Below are 17,719 nucleotides of genomic sequence, written 5' to 3' on the forward strand. Positions count from 1 at the left end.
GACTAATACAAAACAGTTTGCTTTCCTGCGCAATTCTGTTTATCTATCTGTCCAGAGACCTCTTACCCTACTCAGGATGTGTGTACTGTGCGTCCCCAAATGCATACCTCAGAACCATCCCATTTTGTATTGATTTGGGAGCTGTCAGTAATAAGAGGGCCCTGATAAGAAGACTAAAGTGTCTCTTGAATCCACATGACCTGAAGTGGATGTGATGAAATTATCACTTGAAAGTAGCACACCTGGTGATCGGCACCAGCTTCCTACCCGGGCCCTTCAGAAGATCGGGTAAGAATTGACAATCCAGATCCTTTTATTTGCTTTGGCTTAAAAAAGAGCTTGCTTTGCAGCTTTCCTGATAACATGTGTTTCCAGCAATTTGTGGTGTTGCCCTGTAATCCTTTTCCATGGGACTTGGAAGAATTCTGGTGAGGCCTCTCCCACAGAGATGTGAAGAAGCCTGAGGAGCCTTTTTTTGGAAGAATGGCAGCTGGCTTGCTATGGAGAGTGGGATTAGCCCTGATATGGAGGAATAAAGCAAGATGCAGCTGAACTGAAATTAAATCTGTGTGGATTAATACTTAAGTGGAAGAGCCTGCCACCTGAATCCAGTAAGCATCGGTGGCCTATTGTATCATCAAAGGCCGAGAGTTGGATCGGACTTTCAAAGAACTGTGCCTGTCTGTGAATCTGCATTGACCATTTACCCACTCGTCTTTGCGAAAGTCTTGATCACCCTTCCCTCGCCTTCAGAGGGCATGAAAGTTTTTGCCTTCATTTCTAGAACAGTGTGTGTCTCCTTTGGCCAAGGTTGGTGAACCTGATTCAGGAGCCAATTGACTATATAATGTAGTGTTCTGTTGATTTAAAGGAAAGGGCAGGAGTGGGGTCCTAACCCTTACTAGTATTTAGTCAGTAAATGTGGGATCCTCATTTTCCAGTGGTTCGAAGTCCTGTCATTGACTTTGCCGCTGCAAACCTTCAACGGAGACAAGACATTGACTGTATGACGGTAAATTTACTTTGCTACCACTGGACCACACCTTTGTGTGCACAGAGCCCGTTCCCAGCACCAGTCAGCAATGCTTTTCAACCTATGATATTTTGGACTTGCTAGAGCTATAGCTGGTACCACTAACCTGTGTATTGCCCCTATGAAAGAACACCAGATTCCTGGTTGCCTGTTATCTAAGAATTGGTACTTTGATGTTCAGATGATTATTTTTAAGCAGAGGCCATCATGTTTGAGCACTTGAGAATCGCAGTTCTCTTTTGGGTAGTGGATTTATTTATGTATGTCTTTTTTTAGGTCTCAGCTGGCGAAAGCAGCGTGCATTCCTTGCTCTCGTCATACGAGAGCTTCTTGGAATCAATAAAGATTCCAAAGCTCTCTGAGGCGGAGTTGAAGCCCCTCCCATCTTTTTGATTGGTTTGCGTCATCTTGCTTGCAAAACGCTGGCTTCTCATTGTAAAGGAGGCTTCTTAGTCCCTCCTGGTTGCCACCTTGTCTCCTTTTGGCCACGTCCACCGGGATTTGATCTTTTACTGGCGGCATGACTCGTTTCTTCATTACTCCCTACGCACTTTTTTTTTCTCTCTCAGATTTGGCAAAGTCAGCCTCGTGTTTACTTTCGCATCACGCTTTCACTTAAAGTGGAAGCGCGATGCGAAAGTAAACATGCGGCTGACTTTGCGGTACCGCGCTTGTTTTACTTGTTTTAACGGTATGCAGGCTCATATGTCACTGATCTAGAATGCACACTTCACTGGGCGTTCCCGTGCCTGGCAGCGCTGCAGCAGCTGCTGTGAGCAAAATGCTTTTCTCGTCAGGATGCTGGAGAGATTCAATCATCCCCGTGTGTAGCAGCGTAAAGTAGCAGTAGGGAACGAATGCCGCTCAGAAGGGGGTTAATCTGCAGGGGATCAGGCGGAAGCTGAAGAAACGCAGCAATGCATCTGAGCCCTCTTTCCAGTATTTCCCCACTGGGCTAGCGGGAGCCGGGACGGGCTGGTGCTGATTCCTTTGGACAACTTTGAAGCTGTGCACCTTCGGTGTTAACCTGCAGGCGGGACTGGTCCGAGCACCTTTCACGCGTGACGTCCCTGGAGTCAGATACTGCGCAAGTGACTCGTGCAGTGATGAGCTAAGGAAGAAGCCGCCCGGAGAAGCGCACACAGTTCAACCTGATGTCAATGACAAACCTCGGCACAATAAGCACGTAGCACAGATGATGAGGTGGAAATACAGCCAGGACTCGGAGCACCAGCCGCTTGCCAATGCAGGGACCTGGCCCAGCAGCAGCGTGCATTAATGGGAAGATGGAGAGCGCGTGCCGCCTCAGCCCCGCAGTGTTCAGTATGGGCACCAGTGGCGGGCTCCTAGTGTTTCTGTTCTGCTTTGTATCGGGCATCCCTCAGGCAGCCCAGCAAGTTCTCCGAATTGGTAAGTTGGCCATCTCCCATCCTCGCCCCTGTGCCACATGCATGCAGTGTCTCTGTTCTGTCCCGGGAGAAGTCCCCCCTCACCAGGCGCACACTTTCCTGGATTCAACTGTTCAGCAGTTTTAGTCTTTTGATGCAAGTGACATAATTCTAATGTGTTGAAGGCTCCAGTAGTAGTGTGTGTTCGATGACCGCCCCAGAGGCAGTTTGTGCTTATTGGTTGTATCAACAGAAGTTCGTGTTTGTTGGTGGCACCAGCAGCACATGTTGGTGGCACCAGCAGCACTTTCTAGTTTGTGGTTTGCAGTGACACCACTTTCTTTGTAGCAAAGTCAGCAGTTTGATTTTGTTTGGTATTGGCAACAGCCATTTGATTATATTTATGGTGGTAGCAGTAGTTTGTATTTCTTAGTGGCAACAACTCCATTCTGTGTTTGTGGATGGCACAGCAATCGTTCAGTCTTTGCTTGCTGGCTGCACCAGTTCCAGTCTATGATTGTTGATGGCATGAGCAACCGTTTGTGTTTGCTGTTTGCACAAGTAATGGTCTGTGTTTGCTGTTGGCATAGCCATCGTTCAGTTTGTGTTTGCTGATGGCACAAGCACCAGTCTGTGCTTGCTGATGGCATAGCCCTCGTTCCGCTTGTGTCTGCTGATGGCACAAACACCAGTCTTTGTTTGCTGACGGCATAGCCATCATTCAGTTTGTGTTTGTTGGTGGCACCAATGCCAGTCTGTGATTGTTGATGGCAGTCCATATACAGTTTGTGATGTTGGTTGCAACAGCACCAGTCTGTGTTTGTCAATCGCATTACCATCAGTATGTGCTTGTTGATGGTATGCCCACTGTTTAGTTTGTGTTTGTTGATGGCTGAGGCAGCTGCATGTCTGTGTGTGCCACTGGTGGCTGTGTTTCATCAGTTGGTGAACCTGTGGATGACATTGTGTGCCTCTTTTCTAACGAAGCACAATACATAGGTGCATTCAAGTAAGAATCTTAAAGGGTTTGACCCTACACCGGCACATCACAAACTATCACCCCGGTATGAGGTTGAAGCAAGCCTCCACACACTGCTCAGTGCAACCCTCCTTCTCACTGTATAAACCAGCTTTACAGTGCCATCCTGCCGAAAACAGACGGGTCTGGGCTCTGTGGGGAAGGGAGGTTTACAGGAACCGAATTAAATACATTTAGTTGTATCTGGCACAGTTCGAAATTCACAATAAACTATATTAAATCCGAGCATATGGTGTAGAGCCACATATCCATATCTAAATTTCGTTTGTAAATTTATGGAAGATTGCTTCATCTTCTTGAAATAGTCAGGAATGCTCTGGACGCCACCTAGGTTCACCCCAGGTCACACCACCTGCCCCACCAACCAGCTGGATCTCCCATACAGTGCTGCTGTGGCTCTTATATTTACTGTGAAGTCATAAGCATTTTGCCCCACTAGATCCCCCCTAAGCCTTGGCAGAGGCCTAAGAGGAGGTTTACGCATCGGCAGGCCCCGCCTCTGTAACCACTAGCACACCTCGGTGTACCATCGCTCACTCTGCTCTGTGAGGTGTTTGGTAAAACACCCCTGCTGGTGCGATCCCCTATAAGGCAGTGACAATTGGAAATGAACCACCAGGAAGAGGTGAAGGGCCGCTTTCACCCCCTGCTTAGAGCGCCACACCTGACCTAGAGCAGGGGGCGTGGCCAGCTCACCTAGATACAGGGGGCGTGCCCAGTTTACACACAGTACCTAATGATAATATTTTCAAGTATATCCATTTTTGTAAGACGTTTGTGCTTTAGGTGCATTAGTTACCTAGGCGGGTAGTTTTGTTTGTTTACTGTCCTCTTGGTGGTCCGTTTTGTATGTGGAGTCCATGCAGCCTCATAGTCTGTACAGTTGCTTGGATGACTCTATCTGCTCACTTTATTAAGATAGCCTATATTTGTTTTTGTCACAGTAAAAAGAACTTGGTGGGGACAAAAATCATTGACAGAGTAAGACGTTTTAGCATTGTGAATATGGTCGAGTGGTAAAATGTAGCATGCTTGCATATTTATTTATTGTAATGCATCACTGTGTTAATGAAGTACACATGGCGGAGTTATATTACATTTGAAAATATTTGTATTCCGGCTACGAGTAAGTGGTATGTACTTGCGGATCGATTGGTGAGTGCTGGAGTTAATATAGCCTATTTTCAGCCCCGGATGCAGGGCTTTAAGTGTGCCGGGTCCTGCTGGCGCTGAGCACGGGCAGTTCTAAAAAGCAGGCGCTGAAACGGTTCCCTATCGGGCTCTCCCTTTTTGCCCTCACCATGAGGGTGAAAAAAAACCTTAACTCTGCAGCAGTACCCCCCTTCACTGCCTTTGATGCAACTTCACAGTCTCATCATGTCAGAACGAAGCAATAGTTATTGCTTATTTACCTTCTGTAACTAACAACCATCGACAAAGCCAATGGTCCTGGCTTGTTGTAGGTGTAATCTTACTTGTATTCTATAGGTGGATGCAAAGAAAGAACCTGCAAAATACAAGTTGGGCGACACACTATGCTGAACACAGATGTTTTAGCTTATGTGTTTTTAAGCCACGTCCTTAATTACATTGGCCACGCCCCTTTGAGAGACTAAACCCCCCTCCAGTTTATTCATCCAACTTAAAGCACAGCCTGGATGCTCCCAGTAACTCAATGTAGTTTACATGTTCAAAGCTTGACATGAGCAATAGTGCGGTGTGTATAGGATTACCTCCTAGATTATTTCAGGGATGTTCCAAATCGGGATCTTCACTACAATGCCATTGTGAGTGTATTCTCAGTGTTCCTAGGTCCTGAATAAGGCAATTAATCTAAGCTATGTACTTCCTACAGCTCTTGAATATGTTGACTCCTTTCTCTGGCGAATAATGTGTAATTTGAGCTTAAATGCTGCATCCGCCGATGACATTCCCCAAAAAAACTTCTTAGGTATGTCTAAACACAATGCACACAACCCTTCAACTCCCCTTTCTTGTTTTGTACCTTGTCCAAAATTAATTATTTTGGGCAGCTTATACTAACTTGTAAAGCAGTACATTTGATATACTCTGCAGGCTTCTGTTTTTGCTATCTATGAGGGTGTGTGGGGTGAAATAAGGAACGCATCACTTCTGCTGGACGTGGCTCAGTTTATTCAGTTTTAAGGTCCCCATAACTGTGTTACTGAACTTTGTACTAGAGCAGGACGATATTTGCACCATTTTTACGTCAAAACAGTATATTTTAAAACAAAACCAGATACGATATTATAAGACGCCAGAACATACTATAATGTAATAGAATACAATCTTACATCTTTTGCTCTGTCTTCGGCTGACAAGGTTAACTTGCGTACTTTGCCATTAAATTTAAAACAAGCATTGAAAATGCAATAGGTCTCGCCTTTGATTAAGTTAAAGCCATTTGCTTTATTTATTTATTTATTTATTCAAAGTTTTATATAGCGCGAACAAGATCCTTACAGATATCAGAGCGCTTCACAAAGACAGGGCAGGGGCAGTAGGAGTGAACAGAGATAGTGGGAGCAGTATAATAGTCACTAGCATGGTAGGATAATAATAACATACATAAGACATATCAATATACAATCAGGTAAACAAGTAATATAAGACGGCACAAGTCATTGATCCCACTACAGAGGTGTTCAGGTACACCTTGGGTGTGTGGATGGCTGATACCAATGTCATAGTATAGAGAGAACACTGAGTGAGGGCATCAGGAGAGTGACTGAGTAAGCCAAAGTGTATCATATATTGGTCGGTAGTGTTCCCACCAGGTAGAAGTATAGTGCCAAAGGACAGGGTGAGCAGTGATACAAAGCAATGCAGAGTCTCTTATCCGGCCCCTAAAAGGTTCAGGAGATCTTGGCCAGAAGGATGGCTTTCACCTCTTTCTTGAAGAGTGCAGTGGAGGAGATAAGCCTGGTTTCAGGAGGGAGCGCATTCCAGATCCTGGGTGCCATTCCTGAGAAGGAGCGCTTGTATGTTTTCTCTTTCCGGAATCTACGAGGTTTCAGGAGTAGATTTTTTGCACTTCTATTGGATCTCGAACCTCCTGATATAGACAGCTTTTGAGCGAGGTAGTTGGGTGCATTGTGGTGCACGGCCGCGTGTGTCATAACTGCAATTTGTAGCTGTATTCTAGCTTCAAAAGGCAGCCATTTTAGAGACTTTAAGTCTGGGGAAATATGCGAATGTTTTCTTGAGCCAGTAATGAGTCTCGCGGCAGCGTTCAGGGAGGCTCTTAAGGGTGCTGTTGTGGAAAGCGGGAGTCCGCTGAGGGCCACAATTCCGTAGTCTATTCGAGGGATGACTAAAGCTTGTACAGCAGTTCGGAAGTCTTCGGCAGGGAGGAAGGGTTTAATTTTCCTCAGTGTGTTGATTTGGAAATTAGCTCCTTTCGTGGCATTTGCTCTCCTTTGCTATACAATAGCATTAGCAACGCAAATGGCTTTAATTGGGAGATTTTCAGCTACCTGGGCTGAGACAAATAGGCTATTGTGTCTCTTGAATGCAGGTATGGTTAGAAACTATGATAAAGGACCGACATATCATAGCACACTTGATGAATATGTTGGCTGGCCTCCTAGATTGGGCAACATTCTCCACAATAAAAATCTCACTTCCAGAGCTTTGCAAGAACTACAGATGATTCTTCAGCTGTGTCTGAATCGGACAATTCTAACAATAGAATATGAAATATTTAATCATTACACCTTTCTATGTAAGTGGCATAAAACGTTTTGGGGACTTCTCGGAAGGCACTTTATCATTGAAGTCATCAATTTGCAGTCAGGGTTTTCCTAAAATGTTGTGTAATGAGTTTATCAGATCTTAACAGGAACTTTTATCTTCATCTGGATAGGATTTGTAAATGTCGTCCAGTATGCCCCTAAGTGAATGAAATGAATTCGTACTTGTATAGCGCACTTATACCCTGAGGTGTCCTGGCGCTGTACGCATACCGCTGTGGAACCGTTCCTGGCTTTTCCCTGTGAAATGCCCACTCCTGGGCACCCCCAAGGTGAAGCCAGGCATCCCAGCGCTGTTGGGGCCGTTGTGGAGATTAAGCAAGCTATTGACCAGAGTGGGACCCATGATTAGAATAGGCACCGAGGCGAGAATTATCAGGTCCGAGGAAATTGAGCCCAAGACCCGCCGAGGCGGGAATTGAACCCTGGTCCCGGGCCGCTCTAACCATTGAGCCACACTTCTCCACACAAGTAGTGTTAGCTGATTGTAAGAGCATGTATGACAGCAGTGTTGGGAGAAGAGGGAGTATGTATTTCAGGTTTGGTACACTGGTACTTTACCAGGGTGGTTCTGTTATTCCAATCCAGATTATGTATTGTCTGGCCAGTCATTGCAGGGTTTTGACTGCGAAATGGACAAGCTCACACTTTGAGTGACTCCATATCTCCTTGATTTTGAGATCCTCAAGTAATTCTAATCTTTGTTCTTAGCCAATCATCTCTGGTCCGATTTAAGATTAAGGAGTTGACCAGATTGGGATTCTAGATTTTTCATTCAAAGTTGAAATTAGAAAGTGTTTGATTAGGAGACTGAGAGGAAACAAGTGTTGGAATGTGCCAGAGCCATCGCTACATTTTCAGTAACCAAGCTGCACGTTTGTTGATTTACTCCGTGATGTTTCTTGGCTGGATGAGCTACTCTGATGGCCTTAGGAAGCTGAAAATAAGCTAATATGATGGTACACTGTTTATATTGTGAAAAAACCCAGAGAATATTGTTTCAGGAATGCAGTGACACAAATACTTTTTTCACTTTATCCCCAGGTCAGAGCACTGTGCCGGAAGAAACTGGAAGAGCTCCAGGAGCAACTGCAACAATAAGCGCCTTTCCAAAAACTGTGATAAAAGGTAGGGCAATGACTTCATCTGCAGTGGAAAAAGGTTTAGTGCATATGACAATACATGTAGCACTGACTGAAGATAAATGTTATCTTAAGTCTGTTAATCTGACACTGACGATATATATTTAGCTGTGTGTTGCTTTACAAGTTGCACATTACATTTCTCTTTTGTTTTTAAAGTGGTTTTTGACTGGGGTTAGTTTGGTTTTCATCACTTTTCACTCCCCTAGAGGCCGTGATTGTGACTGAAACCCAAGTCAATTTAATGATTGTTTTTCTGCTTAGTGGAGGTGTTTTCCTTTGTGGTACAGGAATTAATAGGGGAAGCACATGAGTTTGAGGGAGGCTCATTATTTCCATGTGTAGAGATGTTTTTTATGGTACTGATGCTAGCAAGAGAACCAAATGAGGACTACAATTTAGAGAGACAAACTCTGTGAAGACAAACCCATGAAGACATCCCTCAATCTCAAGAAAGGTCCATCCCATCCCATCAGACAAGACAACTGTGAGAAAGTGCCCTCTTTTTGCATGGTTGCCCCCACTTTTTGCTGAACTGCTGATGTACTTTGACTGAGTGTGCCCTGGGCTCCTGCCAAACAGGTACCCAGGGCCTATGTTATTTCCCTAAAACTGCATTAAAAACAAAACCCAATTGGCACTCTCTGGCTACAGGTCAGCCCCTGGTAAATGGTACCACAGGTACCCAGGGCACTGTGACCAGGGAAGGCCTCTAAGGGCTGCAGCACTTATTGTGCCACCCTTAGAGGCCCTGTACCTTTACACACACACACACTGCCTTTGCAAGCTGCGTGTTTTGGTGCACAACAAAGTGAAGTCGACATGGCAAACTTCCCTGTGTACGATGCCTACAACCCACTGCTCTGACGTAAATCAGCCACCCCTCTCTCTCGGTGCACGATATAAGTGGTGAGGGTACAGGTGCATGAGCCCTGTACCCCTAAAGTGCCTAAGCCAATTCTTAGACATTGTAAGTGCAGTAATACCATTAAGAGTGTATGGTGCTAGGAGTTTGTCATTATGAACTCTACAGTACCATAATGGCTTTACTGAAAACTGGGAAGTTTGGTATCAAACTTCTCAGCACATTAAACCCACACTGATGCCAGTGTGGGATTTATTGAAAAATGCACACAGATGTCATCTTAGAAATGACCCCTGAAAATTACCCAACACTAGGTTCCAGGCTGAGTGGCTGCTTACCAGCTGCCACGACCAGGCATGTTTCTGGACCCCTGGGTCAAGAGCTTGCTGCTCTTGGGGGTCTGAAACAATGCACATCCTGGTACGAGGTGCCAAGCCTCCTCCCTCAGGATGGGCAGGGTCCACAAAGGGGAAGCTTCACAGGCTTGATGCCTTTTTGAGCTTCCCCAGGCCTTTTGCTGGTCCCAGCAACTGGTACCCACCGGTTCTGACCCCCACTTTGGGCAGGAGAACCGGCAGGAAAACCAAGTGAGGAAGGAAGGTGTGCCCACCTTTGCCAACCCCACCCCTTAGGTGGGGGAGGCGTGGTGAAGCACAACTCTGTCCCCGCCATCTTGCAGATGGGGTTACCCAGCCAACCAGAGTGAGGCATATGTCCCCCTCCCACTGGAGGGTGGTATAATAGGGGGTGTACCCACCCCAAGGAAGGGACCCATTGGTCCCAACCTTTACTTACCTGTAACACCCCTGATTCTAGTATTTAGGGGCACCCCTGGCCCTAGCCTCCTCAGACAAGAAACAACCAAGTAGAAAAGGACCGAGCAGCCATGCTGAAGCATGCCCACTGAATTGGCACCAGCCCTACCTTCCTTTCCCCACCTCGAACATGCAGAAGTGAAACTCCGGTGTGTCTTGCAGCCAGCAACCTCAAGAACCCGAGGACCATCCCTGCCTTCCAAAGAAAAGACTTTGTCTCCCATGAACGCCGGATTTATTCACCACAGACTCTGATCAAATCTGCACTACTGCATCTGTCGCCCACAGCCCGAGTTCGAGTGACCTAACACCACAAGGAGGTCTCCCCGACGATTCTGACCCATGATCTGGTATCTCTGACCTGCCTCGAATCCCCCAGTGATGCCTGCAGCCTCTTCCTGGAGGATCCCCCCGACCACAACCGGAGCTGGTCGGGGGAGAAACATGACGCCTAAAGACACCCCTGCACCCGAAGCCCCATGGCCTTGGTGGCCCACCGACGGTGCCCCAGCATCCCCAGGCCTCCCACCTTACCTCTCCAACCGGTGGCCACCTCCAGAAGATCTTCGTCCCCAAGCCTACAGTCTTTGTTGAAACCGGAGAATCCCCATTGAAATCAACAGGGCACCCCACACCAAAACAGCAGCCTGCATCCAGCCGCCCCATCGACGCTGACGGTGTACTTTGGGTGCTAACTCGGATCCCCCTTTGCCCTGAGCCTAACACAAGAGCTTTGCTCCCACAACCGAAGGCCCTCTATCCCCCATTGGATAACATTGGTCCTCCGCACCCGGCAGCTCTAGTGCCGCTGAGGGTGTTTTGGGAGTGCATCCTAGACCCTGGCGGAACTCTTGTTCCACTCCCAGAAACTCAACCTCAAAGACCGAGTACTTACCTGATAACCGATAACTGAATTTCTGAAACCTGAAAAATTACAATTGTGCAAAACTGATTTTATTTACCTTTTCTCTGGGAAATGTCCTAGTGTCATATCTAGGCATATCACACTAAGTAAAAAAAGTAATTTAAAAAGTAATCTAAAAGTAATCTGTACAGTAATTTCAATACTTTGACTCACCTGTATTTCAAACCACTGCATTTGAACTTGCATTTACTTGTAAACACTGCATAATATTTTGCAAAGTATTTATTTTAGTCACCTGTGCCAGGCTTGGCTTGGTTCTAGAAATAAAATAGCAACAAAATAATTTCATATAAAACAAATTGGTCTGAGTTCAGTCTTTGAGTGTGTGACATCATTTGCTGATTGAGTGTGTACAACAAATGCTTAACACTACTCTCTGATAAAGCCTTACTGCTCACCCACACTACCACAAAAGGAGAGTTAGGTACTGTCTACTTTTACCTCTGCCTACCTTGGGGGTTCCACTGAACTCTGTGCACACTATACCTCATTTTGGCATAGTATATACAGAGCCAGCTTCCTTCAACAACCAGTGACATCAAAAGGTTATGAAGTAACTAGACTATAAACGTCAATGGGCCATGATGCCAAAATGAACCTCAGCATGGACCATAGTGTCCGAAATCATTGTGTCAAAAGTCATGTCCTTGAAAGTAAGGATTCCAGAGTACTGCCATGCCAGTGAGCCATGATGCTTGATGACTTAGATGCTAGAAGCACATAATACCAGAAGGCCATAACTCGATTGTGTCCATGGCACTAGAAACAAGGCATACCAACCACAGCATACCCTCACATGAACAGGGTACTCCATCAGATGACTGCAAGTCAAGTAAGCTGCACAGCGCATGAGGGCCCTTGACATTATAAGAACCATGGCATCAGAATGATACATTAAGATAAAAAAATGTTTTCGAAATAAAAACCCCTGACCTCATAAAAACCTGGAAAGTCACAAGAAACCATAACTTCTGATAGACTTCTAACCGCAGATTCCTCACCTTAGAATATTCACCAGGTGTCAGACTGGATCAGGAAAATCTTGAGCTCCGGAAGGTGGCATTGATTGGGTACATGTTGGTGCCGGAAATGATGTCTCTATGCCCATATAGGTGACACCCTGGCACACTGACCCCTGTTCCTGTCTTCCCTAACCACAGTGTAGATCTGGAGAACGAACTTTTTTTGCCAATTTTGTTTGACTTTTAGGGCCAGTCCTCTTCTTTTTTTTATTTTTTTATTTTTTTTTTAGCTTTGCTCCTAGTGTGCTAGGGACATGTTTTTCAACCAACCCACAGTGTTTAAATTGTGTGGAGGATGTCACTGCCAGATGTCTGTCTCTGACCCGCACTTGATTTACCTGTGGATGAGCACCAGCCCAGGACCTGCTCCAATTGCAAGTCCATCAATCCGAAGAGGATTCTCCAGCAGGTCTTGAAGGTCCTGGTGGCACAGCGGAAGGCGGATCCGCACTGATTCCGGACTTCCTCTCCTGTGGGAGATTGCAACGTCATTCCAACGAATGATCATCTTCATTGTCCAAGGCTTCTTTCTCCCAGACCAGTAAGTCCAAGAAAAAGAAGTCAGTGTTTTTCTGTTTCACCGTCCAAGCCCCTGTGCTTCTATACCCACTCGTGCTCTCCATCGCTGAGACCTCTGGTGCCGCTTGACAATGTGCCCATTGTTTTTCCCGACTCCAACCCTGCGCTGACGCACCCCAACCTACCCCTAGACTCACCGCCCCTAGATCAACCCTACTTCACTGAAGATGGAGGGGAAGAGGAAGGGTTTGTTTCTCAGGACCCTGAGTCAGTGGAAAACTGGTATGTGGCGCAGTGTTATGCCAGTGGTCTGGACACCTCACTTTACTCTGGCATGTTTCCTCTTCTGGCCTTATGTTGGAGGAAGCTGCATCTTTTGCCTCTGTGATACGCAGGGCAGTGGAGGTCATCGACCTTCAGATCCCTGCTGTTGAGGTCAAGACCAATGTCTTGACAGAGGTGCTTCACCCAGGATCTGGTTTGGCTGAACCACTGCTGCCCTTTAAGGAAGCCCTCACTGACGTTCTCCTGGGGGCCTGGACCAAATCTTACATAGGGCTCCTGTTCATTGCATGATTGTCCGTATCCATCACCCTACCCCAAGAGACCCAGCCTTCCTCCCAGCACCCTCCTCTGAGAGCCTGGTTGTGCAGGCATCATCGTTAACGATCAACCAAATTGCATTCCCTTCCACCCTAATGTTCAGGGAATCCAAGAGCCTGGACACTTTTGGAAAGCTTATTTTCGCTTCCACCAGCCTAGACTTGTAGTCTGTGAACACCATATGCCTCATGGGCTGATGTTCCCATGTGTTGTGGGACTTGGTTGCAGATCTGACCCCAGGCTCCCTAGGCAGAGCCATGGCTACTACTTTGGCACTGTGTAGCTTGGTTATGGTCCAAGTGTCCCTGATTAACATTGCCTTCGATGGCTCCCACCTATTTGACAACAAAGCTGTCGCAGTGCTCGACCGCTTTAGGGAGAGCCGGGTCACTGACAAGTCTTCCGTGCTTTTCCTATCTGCCTGGTCCCAGCAACAGTCCACGGCCGGGGAACGTATGGGTGTCTGCTGCATTATCTGTACCCTCCAGCATAGCAACTTGCTCAACCCTTTCTTGGGTGGAGCCGTGGATCCCAAAGATGACACGTGAGCCAGATCCAGCGTGGTTTCCAGTCCCCCCCCACCCATTTGGCTTCTGCAGCCTCTTTCGTGCACCCTCGGTCCAGCAAAGCAGTTCCATTGGTGGCAGGTTCAAGTGGCCGTACGCATCTGAGACCCCTACATAAAAAGCCAAAAAGAATGTAAAAAGAAAAAGAAAAAAAGAAAAAAGAAAATGATCAGAAAATGTAAAAACAACAAGTGAAAAGAAAATGTAAAATTTGATGCTGTATATATTTATAGGGGACCCTCAGCAGTTCTTTTTGTTTGATATCTTTGTGTTGAATTTTTGTTGTATTTAATAGTCTTAGTTCTGTCAATAGTCCAGGTAGCGATTGTAGTAGTATGCATGATGGAATGAGAGAGATGTTTTTATATTTATGATATGGGGTTCTTTATGAAATGTTGATTAAATCTGTTTACACAAGAATATATGTATAAAATATGAAAAAACAAAAAAGTAAAATGGAAAAGTAAAGAAGAATATGACTAAATAAAATTAAAAACATTTCCTACATTTAGCGTCCACTGCGTAATATCTTATGATTTACTCATTGTACAGAATCATACAGGCTAGAATAGAGGTATTTGCACTTTATTGTAGGTTCAAGTGGTTGCTTCAGATTGTGTGGAAGGGGTTCGCCCTTCCAATCATGGAAACCCCTCTGCCTTTACCACCACCCCAAGACCGGCTGACGGAGGAACATCTCTCCTTGCTCTGTCAATATGTATAGGCTTTTCTGGCCACAGGGGCCTTTGAAAGGGTGCCTGCACCAGAAGTAGTGTGGTTGGTACTTTCTGGTGCTCAAAAAGAATAAAGGCCTCCATTCTATTTTAGACCAGCACCCTCTCAACTACTTTCTGAGAAAACAGAAATTAAAGATGCTCACATTGGTTCAAGCTCTGTCTGCTCTCAACGATGGAGGCTGGATAGTAGTGCTGGACCTGCAAGACGTGTATTTCCACATCCCCATCCTGCTGGCCATTGGCGTTACCTGCGGATTACGGTGTGCCACAAACATTTCCAGTTCCTTGTACTCCTTTTCAGCCTTACCAGCACCCCTAAGGTGTTCACCAAGATGATGGGAGTAGTAGCATCACACCTGCGGCGGCGGAGAGTTCTAGTGTGCCTCTACCTCATCAACTGGCTGTTGAATGTGAGCTCGTCCCCGGCAGTCCTCACCTCTAGATCACGACTGACCTTCTGCATTCACTGGGGTTCACTATCAGCATTGTGAAGGCACACCTGACTCCCTTTCAAATGCTCCTTTTCATCTGAGCCATTCTGGACACACTGCAATTCCATGCCTATTCTCCGGAGCAGCAAGTCCAGTATATTCAGGCTATGATTCTGACATTTCAGCCTCTGTTTTGGATTTCAGTGAGATTGACTCAGAGGCTGCTGGGTCTAATGACCTGCATCAATCTGGTAAAGCATGCCGAATGGTACATGCGGGATCTGGAGTGGGAGCAGACGTCCCATTGGGCGCAACATCAGTAAATCTCTCCGGCAGTGGTGGCTGACAGACTGCAATTGGCCCAGCAGCAGACCCCTCTTACTTCTCCACCTGGAGCAGACAGTAGTGACCATTGGATCACTTGTAAGTTGGGGGGGTCACATGGGAGAGAAGCAAATCCGAGGTTTCTGTTCTCCGGTAGAGTCACAGCTCCACATCAACCTTGTGTTCTCCGGTAGAGTCCCAGCTACACATCAACCTTATGGAGCTGAGGTTGATTCGTTTTGCAATTGAAAGCCTTCTTGCCATCCATCAAAGGAAAGTTTGTTCAGTTTTTCAAGGACAACACCACCGTCATGTGTTATTGCAATGACCAGGGTGGGTTGGGGTTGTGGACCCTGTGCCTCTGGAGTTGGCTGGCACACCAGGACATCTTCCTGGTCGTACAGCACCTGCCAGACTCACTAAACTCTAGGGCAGACAAACACAGTTGTCGATACCTTGCTGATCACAAGTGGAAACTGCATCAGAGGTGGCACAAGGTCTTCTGTGCATGTAGGGAGCACCTTGGTGATCTGTTCGCCTCTTCTGAGCATGCGCAATGTCAGCACTTCTGCACATTGAAGTTTCCAAAATGGTCCTCGCTTCGAGACGTTTTTAGTCTCAAGTGTACTTCAGGACTCCTGTGCGCCTTCCTGCCAATGCCACTCCTACCCAGTGATCTCAAGAAGATCAGGACAGACCAGGTCCAGGTCATTCTTTTTATTTTTTTAATTTTTAAAACGTTTTATTGGTAACACAACAGACACAGGAGTTTAGCCTACATCCACTGAGTGGCCGGCTGCCATCAAAATAAAATAAATCATATTAAACAGGAAAATCAGGCATCGTGGTACACAGCAAGCCGCCTACAACCACTACGGGTCGGCCACGTCAGGTAATCAGTGAAAGGTCACTGCAATGTAACATTTAACAATGAAACATGAGCTAGTGCTAAGCCTACATTCACGTTCTCTGAGTAAAAAAAGGAGAAAGAAATGAGAACACAGGTGGTCAATATGTACTGCACTCTCAGACAAAGTCATGCAATCAAGCATATAAATGGGGTCGCCCAAGGAGAAACCCACGGGAAGGGTGGGGGCAGACGGGAGGGCGGGGGGGGGGGCGAGGGGGACAAAATCCGCCAGGCACCAGGACAGGAGGGCACCCACTCGTCCCAGGAGGTCAATAACCAACATCAACAAGTGCAGCACCCGTGGTTGTTGATGCTGAGACTTATCTAGGAATGTGGAGCAGTATGCATAGTGCAGTTGTGTCATGTGGAGAGGGTGGAACCATTACGAGGGGCAATCGGTCAAGCTCGCCGTTTCAGTGTCTGCTGCCCTGGCTGAAAGATAAGCTGTCAAAGGTGACCAAATGTCTCGAGGTCTAGATGAGGTAGGCAGCAATTCAGCATAATTGGATAACTGTTCCTGACAATAGGTCATGTCGTCTAGCCATTCCTTAAATTTGGGCGCACGTCCTCTGCCCCAACGACATGCCAGTCGTCTTTTAGCCATTAATAACGCTAATGCTATGTATTTACGAGACGACGGTGGAATGGGTAGGACATAGCCAAGTATTGCCACTAGTGGGGTAGTTTCTAATTGTGTCTCAGTCATCGGATGCAGAGCTTCAAAGACCTCCTTCCAGAAGGTCCGGACCTCCGGACAGCTCCAAGCTAAATGTAACATGTCTGCGTTGGTCGGATGGCACCTATCACAGGCGTCTGTTTCTCGCAGTTGAAACCGGTGCATTTTGGCCGGTGTATAATATAACCTGTGAAGGTATTTGTAGTGTATAATGCGCAGTCTGCTACTAGCCGATAGGCGCTCAGTCTGTAGACAACAAAACTCCCATTGGTCATCAGTGATCTCAACTCCTAGTTCCTCACTCCATCGCGTCTGGGCTTGCGGAGTTGGTTTTACCTGTTGCTCTTGAATAGCACAGTACTATAAAGAAACTAGTTTTGTAGGCGTTTCGCGTTGCAGGAGCAAGTGGAGGGGTGCAAGTGTGGGGGGTTCTGCTGGGAAATCAATATGCAAGGCTCGGATTCCATGTCGAAGACGTAGATGTAGGAAGCTGTCCAGCGGCGCGCAGGTAAGATTTCGGAAGAGGCTGTCAAATGCTCGGAATTGTCCATCTTTGTACAAGACTCCCCAAGTGACAAGAGCAGCTCTCTCCTTAAGTTTATGAAAGATCGTCTCCTGTAGTAGTGGCATAGCAGGGTGATCGGCCAGTGGAAAAAGCGGGGAATATAGAGAGTCCGCTCCCAATAGGGTCACAATGCGGCGCCACGCAGTGATCGTGGCATTTACAGTATTCTGAGTACGCTCTCGGGTTGGGATTTCAGCAAACAGTACCCCCTCTATTGGAATCGGGTGCGCGAGCCAATGTTCGGCTGCTATGTGCGCCATAAATCGGTGGTGTTGCACCCAATAGTATAGATAATGGGCCTGCGCGCTAATGTAGTACAATTCCGGGTCCGGGAAGGCAAAACCACCCGCAGCGTAAGGCCTGGTGAGTATCGACCACTGTAGGCG

At 46.7% G+C, this 17,719-nt stretch overlaps 1 protein-coding gene across 2 annotated transcripts in view; it reads left to right on the plus strand.

The window, feature by feature from the left end:
• Positions 1-17,719, plus strand: part of VIRMA (vir like m6A methyltransferase associated) — a 731,013-nt gene that overhangs the window by 145,529 nt on the left and 567,765 nt on the right. For both annotated transcript variants that reach the window (XM_078687022.1, XM_078687023.1), the window contains exon 6: positions 8,278-8,361. In XM_078687022.1, the coding sequence (XP_078543148.1) occupies positions 8,278-8,361 (84 nt within the window). The remainder of the gene's footprint in view (positions 1-8,277; positions 8,362-17,719) is intronic.

This window comes from Lissotriton helveticus, chromosome 4_1 (genome assembly GCF_964261635.1).
Source record: "Lissotriton helveticus chromosome 4_1, aLisHel1.1, whole genome shotgun sequence".
In the NCBI taxonomy this organism is placed as follows: domain Eukaryota; kingdom Metazoa; phylum Chordata; class Amphibia; order Caudata; family Salamandridae; genus Lissotriton; species Lissotriton helveticus.